The following is an 8,627-nucleotide window of genomic DNA, read 5'->3' on the forward strand; positions in this document are numbered from 1 at the left end:
TGGCACCCAGTATCAGTAACAATACTGACTTGTTATTTAAACAAGTTTACTTAAAGAGGAAGCTTTGAGGCCTGCTGAGATTTGCATATTAATGTTATGTCATGGTCTTTGTCATTAGCTCCCGTGGGCCCCCCAGTGTCCTCCCGTACCTGTGTCAGAGCTGTCTCCTTTACGTGGCCCACGTGGCTGTGACCTTCACTGCCACCAGCGTGACCTGCTATTTTGTCAGCCTTGACCATGGGCTTAGAAGTCTCTCTCTGTGTAGGAAGCCTGATACAGGTAAAGCTCAAGTGCCTTGGGATGATCCCCTCCTCTGTGTCTCCCTCCTGACGGTGGCTTTGGTCATCAGCCTAGTGGGTGTCTTTCCAGGCCTTTCTCCTGCAGTGTTGTTTCATTGGTTTCATTGTCGTTCCTAAGGTAAGTGGTATCATATTGTCTGTTTTTATGATGGCTCCTTCTCATAAATCTGTTGAAGTTACTTTAATAAATGAAAACAGTAATAAATACTTCTTGTTTAGAAAAAGGATCACAGTACACAGAAGGGTAATTCCAAGACGCAAAGCCGACTACGTCCTTTCTCTGCTTCCCACTCTGAAGGGCTGCCTGTGGCCCGCAGGGGAAGGTGACACGTTGCCCTGGTCTCCGGGGCCCTGCGCCAGGGCTCCCGCCGCCCCTGCAGCCTGGTGGACCCCAGGCCTCTTCCCTCCACTCACTGCAGCCCCGGGCTCTGTCCGCACACCTCCTCCGTGGGCTGGTGGCCCCGGGCCGGGGGACTGGGCAGCGTGGAGGCGGGACAGCACACGGAGCCGGGAAGGGGCCGGAGCCAGCGAGCCCGCCCTCCTCTGCCCCTTGGCCTGGTCACCGAGTTAGGGGAGGCCGCTAGCACCCGCCTCGGAGGGCAGCTGGCAGGATGGACTCACGACCGTGACAAGCACCCAGCACAGCCTCTCACTGGGGGCCAGGGGTGGTGCTCAGTGCGAGCTGCTGCTCTCGCCCTGCTTGTCGTCGGTCTTCACTGCCGCCCGCTGTCCCCGGGCCCAGCACGTGGGGCCTGGCATGGGAGCGTTCGGTACGCGTCCGGATGGCGGATAAAGGGAAGACGGGATGGAGACGGACCCGGCACACGTGAGGCCGTGCGGGCACAGGCTCCGCGTGGGGAGGGGCGCGGAGCAGGGAATCGGGGGCGGCAGGCCGGGGGCTCCCAGCGAGGACAGGGAGAGCGCGGCAGGCTCGGACGCCGTTTCCCGGCCCTTCCTACGCACAGCGCCCTCCCCGTCTGCACACTCAGGGAGGAAGGGGCCACACAGACTGGCGTTCACCCAAGCGGGCCGGGCCCTCGCCCGCCTCTGGCTTGGCTGGCCTGCGCTGGGGTCGACGGAGTGGTTAAGATGGCCACACTTTCTTGACGCCATCCCGTTTCTCTCCAGGCACTGCCGCCGTGGAGGAGCTGGAGGACTTCATCAACAACATCAACAGCGTCTTGGAGTCGTTGTATATTGAGATTAAGAAAGGGGCCACCGAGGACGACGGGAGACCCGTTTACGCGCTGGTGAGTGCACGCCGGCGCCCTCTCGTGGCTCCCGTGAGGAATTGCGGGAGTGGAGGTGCCCCTGCCCCCGCAGCCCCGGAGCCGGGGACGCGGACACAGCCTGGCCCCGCCTCCCCCTCCACCCCGGTTCCGGTTCACTGGTGCCACCGTACGAATCCTCTGCAGTGATCAGGGCCGGGGGCTGTCACCTCAGTGCTCACCTCCCTGCCCCTGCCCGAGCCCCTGCCCGAGTCACCGCAGCACGCGTTTGGCTTTGTTTTGTCTGTCGACAGTTGGCTGTAAGAAGCCATCCCAAATGTATGGAATACTAGGATTAAAGGAGGAAAGCGGTTTCTCATTTGGAATAAGACACAGAGGCTGTGAGAAGAGAAACTGGGGGTGGGGGGGCCCTGGGGACTGAGCCATTCACGTTCCAGGAAGCCCCCCGCCAGAGAGCAAGGGGAAGCACAGGTGGGGCAGAACTGAGCACCTTAGGCCATTGGAGGAGACGAGACTCCCCCCCCCCCCCCCCCGCCCAGGCCTGCCTAGAGAGGGGCCGTAGCCGGGGGTTCCACACTGTTCCAGGGGAGAAGGGTCGTGGAGCTGAGTAACTGCGGAAAGTCGCGGGCTTCGCGGCGCCTTTTGCATTTGAAGCTCCGTTAAGCGTGCAGACGAGTTCCCCAAATGTGTCTGATTTCGGAAGCTCCCGCACCACCTCTGGAAATCTCTGAGAGTCGGGGATTCCGAGCTAGACACCCAAGTCTGTAACATGCGACTGGTCACATATCCGGGCCCTGTGGCCGACAGCGCCCACACCCCGGCGCTCAGGGACTGGAGAGGGGAGGGGGCTGGGCAAGCCGGCCGGCGAAGGGCGCCGCCTGACCGTCGCACTGACCTGTCTTTTAGGTGAATCTTGCAACGACTCCGGTTTCCAAAATGGCCTCGGATTTTGCAGAGAACGAGCTGGATCTGTTTAGAAAGGCTGTAAGTACAGTATGGTTGTTTATTGGCCGGGCTTGCGACGGGAAACTTGTCGTCTTCGGCGTTAGAAACGGAAACTGCCGTCGTAGAGGGTCACCACCGCGGCCCCAGACGGCCATCTGCCGGGTCCCTGCCCAGCGCGTCGCCTCCGGGCGCCGGCTCGGGAGGGCGCCGTGGCTGCCTGGGAGGGAGCTTGTCCAGATGTGAACCCCGGTCGGTGGAGCACCGGGCGTCGGGGTGTGTGGTGCAGACGGACCGGCGTTCCCACCCGGTGCTCGCCGCGCCGCCCAGACCCCCGCGGCGGCGGCGGCCGAGGTGCCAGGGAGCTCCCTGGCAAGGCCGGATCCCAGTCCCCGCCCGGACCGCGGCCCACGGCCCGTGGCCGTGCGTGTTACCAAGGGCACCCCGTGGAACCCTTCCCGTCCGCATCGGAGAGGCACTGCTCTGCCTCCCCGGCTTCAGGGCTCTTCCCTCAGCCCCCTTGTCACTCACCCGGCTGCGCGCCGGGTCAAGGCGGTGCTTCTCAGCCCGGGCCGCGTTCCGGGAACCGGGAGGTGGGAGCGTCGAGACATCCGGTCTCGTCCACAGCTGGCGGATCCGGGTCTCCGGTGACGGGTCCTAGAATCCTCCCTTTCGAGCCTCCTCTGACGGCAGTCGGCAGCCGAGGTCGAGGACCGGGCTGTGTGACGGCAGACGCTCCTGCGCGTGCGGAAAGCCTGTCTTCCTGGTGGCCCCGCCCCGCCGTGAGCAGTCTCGGGGGCGCGTGCCCGGCAGCCCCTCCTGGCCCGGGCTCCGGCGTCTCTGCGGCTCCCGAGTGTGCCTGCGCCCTGGCTCGCCCGGGCTTTGCTTTCCCGCCCTCCCTGCCTCCAGCCAGCCCCTCGGGCCCCCTGTCCTGCCCGCGTTCGACTAGACGGGTGCCGCCTCGTCATCCACTCGTTCATCCCTCGGCTTCTCTGCCTTCGGGGAGGTGGGGGCAAGGGGGCCGATTCTGGATCCGGGGGCCTGAGGATCATCCATCTGGCATGGTGTCACAGGGTGACCGTTGAGACAGAGGGACTGACCATGGTCACGGCCGTTGACGTTCGCTACTAAACTGTCTTCCTGAAGGATTGTTCCAGGGCTCAGCTCTGCCGGTGATCGGTGGTTTCGTGGCGCCCCTGCCAGGATCGGTGTTACTGCTTAAAGGTTGTTTTTGCCGATCTAATAGATGAACGTGGTACCTGTTGTTTCTTCCAGTTGGAACTGATTATTGATTCGGAGACTGGCTTTGCGTCCTCCACAAATATTTTGAACCTGGTCGACCAACTTAAAGGCAAGAAGATGAGGAAGAAGGAAGCAGAGCAGGTGCTGCAGAAGTTTGTACAAAACAAGTGGCTGATCGAGGTACGGTGTCCAGCGGCTTCCCCAGCCTGGCTCGCCGTTCAGGCCGGAGAGCAAATTTTCCCCCAAACCGTATCGTATCCGGTGGTCCGCTGAGCCGGGCCCTCTCGGGCCCCTCGTCTGCCTTCACGCCCGCCGTGACGGTACGAGAAGGGCTCGGGGCCTCCCGCTCACTCACGTCACGTGTCCAGGAGGCCCGGCCGGAAGCGCAGAGCACGCGCCCCCGGGCTGGAGCCCCCGGTCCGCAGAGGCGGGGCCGTGTGCACCGTGGGTGAGGGCGCCGCTCTGGCGTTGGGCCCGGGACCCGGTGAGGTGGCCTGGAGCCCCTCTCCTGTAGGAGGGGAGGAGGAGTGTCCCCTCGGGGCGGTGATGGGACGGCAGACGGCCAGAGCCTGGTGCCGGGGTCCCAGGGCAGCTGCTGCCACCGTCAAGGTTACCGGTGGTTGTTATCGTCGGCGTTCCGTTATTCGGGGCCAGCGCCCTCGAGCCCTCTCAGGGAGCCGGTGGCCCGCCCGGAGCAGGGAGGACGTGTGGGCGAACTGTCGGAGAGGAGCCGCGGCGCCCGGGAAGGGACCAGACCGCCCTGCACGCTCGCGGTTCGAGACCCACCCCCCCCACGTCCGCTTCTGCTGACCGGAGCGGGGCAGACGTCTCCGTGCTTTCCCACACAAGGCGAGACCTTCGCCCGGAAACCCGAGCCAGACGGGCGCGGCTCTCGCTCGCCGCGGCCTGTGCCCGCGCACGGTGCGCTCGGGTCAGCCTTCGGCTTCCTCGCTCGGGGCCAGACCGTGGCCGGGGACCACTGCTCGTGGCCGACGCGATCGTTCCTTTCCAGGGAGGGCCCGCCTCCAGTGGCCGGAGCCGCGGCGCTCTGGGCCGTTGCCCTCTGACGGGGCGGCCGTCCTGTACTGAGTGCCGCCGATTACTGAGTGCACGAGTGCTCGGCTCCTGAGGTGCTTTCCTGACCGGAGGGGAGGCCGGACGGGCCACAGAGCTGCGGACAGGGGCGCCAGGGCGGGGGTGCCGGTGCCATGGCCACGGGTCCCCCGCTGCCCCGCGGAGACGGAGAGCCCCTTTGCTTTGGTTTTAGCTGAACAAACCGCAGCTCCGTGGTCTGGCTGGCGTCCTGCACCCGGCCCTCGTCTGGGCGACTGCAGCTCCCTACCGATTGCTTTGTCACGGGTTTCCTTCCCCTTGGGGGCGTCTGGCAGTACGGAACATTCTCGGGCGGCTCGGGTGATAACTGACTGAGCTGGGTCGGACCACGCGTGTTTAAGGACACAGGCTGGCATCCTCGACTTGTTCACTGTGCCTTGTTGCACCTGTAGGCGCGCTATAAATTCTTGCTGAGGGGATGGCCACATAGGTAGGGGACGTGCCAGAGGGACAGAATTTATGTAAGACTTGCCAAAAACTATACCAAGAAATGCTCGCTCCTCAGACGAAGAGGAGATGGTAATTGACCTTCGTGAAGAAACACGCTGCAGTCACCTGGTGTTCCACCCCGAGCCGTTCCGGTAGCCCCCGTGCACCTGCTTTGGCCCCGCGAGTTACCGTGTCGCGATGGCAGGGGCCGGAGGCGGGTGGTCGGGGGTCTGGGGGAGGTCCTGAGTGGCCCAGCTAAACCACGGATCCTGGAAGCGTGGGTGTGCTGACAGCCACGCGTCCGCCTGTCGCAGGGACCGGCCCGATGCGAGGCCTGAGCTCAGATTGTAGTGGTGAGGCGAGGCCTGGGAGATCTTGGGAGTCTTGGTCTTTGGGCGGGGGCGGGGCACCTCACCTGCCCCTGCCCCTCCCTGTGACGGCCCCCCGAGGATGAGTAGGGTCATGAACAATAAGCACCGGGCACGGTTTCAGGCGCGGGGTAGATGTTGAGTAAACGTGTCTTGGGCCCGACTGTGAACTCGAACTTTTCACTGGGGCCCAGAGCAATCCTCCGTGGTCTCCACGTAGGGTCGACTTCGTTTTCCCTCGGAGGCTTATCACGGGACCACCAAGCACCTAGCCCCAAGGCGCATGGGACACGAGCACGTCCCTGCGTCCCTGTCCCCACAAGAGCAGAACCGGGCCTGGTGTGGCATTCACAGGCCCACAGTCTGGGGAGGGAGCTGGTCAGGTAGCTCCCTGCGGGCGAGTTACAGATGGAAGGGAAAGGGGGTTGCAGAATGGCTTTGCCCCAGCTGAGGCTACAGGCTGTGTGGGGGGAAGGGGGGGGGGGACGAGCACCGGGGCAGGGGTGGTGCCGAGTTCGCCTTGTGGGGAGACTGCCTCCCTCCCCTCTCCGCCCCGTGTCCTCACCGTGGGAGGGGGCCACCCGCAGATTCGGGATCCGCGCCCGTTGACTCACGGGTTCGGGGAACCCTCCTCCGGTCCCTTTTGGGTCTTGGCCCAAGTCCTTCCACGCGTGAGGCTCTGCCGAGGGGCCGGCGCGGACGGCCGGTGGCGGGGCAGGCGGACGCCGGCCGTGCGAGGGGCACGCGGGACCCGCGGGGCTGCGGGACCGCCGGGAGGGGAAGGGGCTCGAGAGCTCACCGCCCCCCGCCGTGCCTGCAGAAAGAAGGGGAGTTCACGCTGCACAGCCGGGCCATCCTCGAGATGGAGCAGTACATCCGGGAGACGTACCCCGACGCCGTGAAGACCTGCAACATCTGCCACGGCCTCCTCATCCAGGTACCCGCGGGCCCCGCCCCCGCCCCCGCCCCCGCCCCCGCAGACCCGGGGCATCCGAAGGGTCTGGGGTCACCACGACAGCGCCCGCCTTGCCTCCCCTCGCCCCGGGTCCCCCGGTTCCAGTCCCGGGGCGCGCTTGATTTTGTTTTCCCCCGGAAGGGCTCTCAGGAGCCAGGTAGCCCGCGTGGCCTGGCAGTGGCGTGGCCGGCGTCCCGCCGCGTCGGGCACTGTTCTGTGTCGCGCTGCCCGCCTGGTGGGGCACGTTCGGGGCTCCCCCCCCCCCTCCGTCTCTCTCTATGTCGTCAGCTCCGCTCCTGTGAGCCTCTGTGCACCTGTACCCTGGGCCGCCTGGTGATTATTTCCCTGGGCCAGAATTTCTGGAACAGAGTACACGGTTTTGTTTTGTTTTTTTTTTTTTTAAGTTTTATTTCTTCGAGAGCGAGACAGATGCAAGGCGGAGGGGCAGAGAGGGAGGGAGAGCGAGAATCCCAAGCAGGCTCCAGGCCGTGGGCACAGAGCCCGACGTGGGGCTTGAACCCACGAACCGTGAGATCGAGCCCCGAGCCAAACCAAGAGGCGGTCACCTAACCGACTGAGCCACCCAGGCGCCCCCCCCCTCCCCCCATGTGTTTTCGTAAAGCCTCCGACCCACGTCCAAAAAGCCGGAGGCGTGAGGGCCGCGTGCGCCGGGACCCCGCGCTTCTGAGGCCGCCTGGCCGCGCCGCTGCGCTCCGGCCTGTGGTATCCCGAGCGCCCTCTGCCTGCGTGCGTGCGTGGGACTCTCTACTAAAAGTTCCTAGAAGCCCTCGCGCTGAGGGCCTAGGGGTCATCGTCACCCGTCTGTGGTGCGGAGTGCGGAGCCTCCGGAGCCTGCCGGCCGTCCTGCCCGCCGCTCGCCGGAGGCGCGTGCGCGTGGAGGCGCGTGCCCGTGGAGGCGCGCGCAGCCGCTCAGCCCTCGCCCTTCTGGTTTCAGGGGCAAAGCTGCGAGACCTGCGGCATCAGGATGCACCTGCCGTGCGTGGCCAAGTATTTCCGGTCCGCCCCGGAGCCGCGCTGCCCCCACTGTAACGACTACTGGCCCCACGAGATACCAGGTTCGCGTCCCTCAGGCGCTCGGGGGCAGGCCGGGTGGGGGGGGGGGGGGAACACCCGGGGACGGGGAGCCCTCTCCGCCCGTGTGGGTCTGTCCGCGGGTCCCCGGCCCTCCAGGGGAAGCCGCTCCCGCAGTAAGCAGACGCCTGTGTTCGCACACGCTTGCAGGGGCCCTCAGAACGCAGCGGAAACCCCCTGGCTCATGAGGGTCTAGACGAGACACCCGCACCCCCTGCCCTGCCCCCGGCAGCTGCGTGCGGGTGGGAGGTGAAGGCGGTGCCCATCCCTCCCCGGCCGCAGTGCGGGGTCAGCAGGGAGGGCCGAGGCCGCCACCTGCCCTGCCGCTCACGGTATCTTCCGGCCCCTTCCGTGTACAGAAGTCTTCAACCCCGACAAGGAGCGGGAGGCCGGGACCTCCAAGGCGAACAAAAAACCCTCGCGGTCCAGGCAGCACTAGCTGGCGGGCCCTGTTCGGAAGAGAAGCGTCAGCGTCTCGCGTCGCACCGAGTCCCCTTGCTGCTTCGTGTTCGCTCCTTAGCAGGTCTGGAATAAAAGTTGCTAAGGAGTCGTGGCTGCGGCCTCAGTCTGTGGTTGTGCGGGTCGCTTCACGTTGTGGCTCTTCCCTTCCTGGGCTCCCCCTTAACTGAGAGCCCGCCTGGGGGGTTCGGGAGCGTCAGGCAGGTAACGGAGAGCGTCCCCACCGACTTACTCAGAGAAGGTATTTCTTGGGACGTACCAGGAAGCTTGTGGAGATGACCGGAAGGCAGGAAAACCAGCGGAGAAAAGAGCGACCTTGGAACCGGGGGTCTGGAAGGGCTGGGTAGTTCGGACAGCCCGCTGCCTGCCTGCCTGGCCAGGTGCTTTGGCCCGCGAGGAAGGGCAGAGTCATCGCACACAGGTGCAGACAAGTCCCAGCTGTCAGGAAGCCCTGAGCACCTGGTCCCTGGGGACCCCCCCCCCCCCCCCCCCCCCCGCC

General features: G+C 65.4%; 1 protein-coding gene across 1 annotated transcript in view; it reads left to right on the forward strand.

The window, feature by feature from the left end:
- Positions 1–8,224, forward strand: part of NSMCE1 (NSE1 homolog, SMC5-SMC6 complex component) — a 31,293-nt gene extending 23,069 nt beyond the window's left edge. Inside the window, exons 3-8 of the mRNA XM_042921048.1 lie at positions 1,428–1,549; positions 2,435–2,512; positions 3,746–3,892; positions 6,443–6,559; positions 7,533–7,653; positions 8,029–8,224. Of these exons, the coding sequence (XP_042776982.1) occupies positions 1,428–1,549; positions 2,435–2,512; positions 3,746–3,892; positions 6,443–6,559; positions 7,533–7,653; positions 8,029–8,108 (665 nt within the window). The 3' untranslated portion in view covers positions 8,109–8,224. The remainder of the gene's footprint in view (positions 1–1,427; positions 1,550–2,434; positions 2,513–3,745; positions 3,893–6,442; positions 6,560–7,532; positions 7,654–8,028) is intronic.
- Positions 8,225–8,627: the final 403 nt, after the last annotated feature.

The sequence above is a fragment of the Panthera leo genome, chromosome E3 (assembly GCF_018350215.1).
Source record: "Panthera leo isolate Ple1 chromosome E3, P.leo_Ple1_pat1.1, whole genome shotgun sequence".
NCBI classification, from domain to species: Eukaryota; Metazoa; Chordata; class Mammalia; order Carnivora; family Felidae; genus Panthera; species Panthera leo.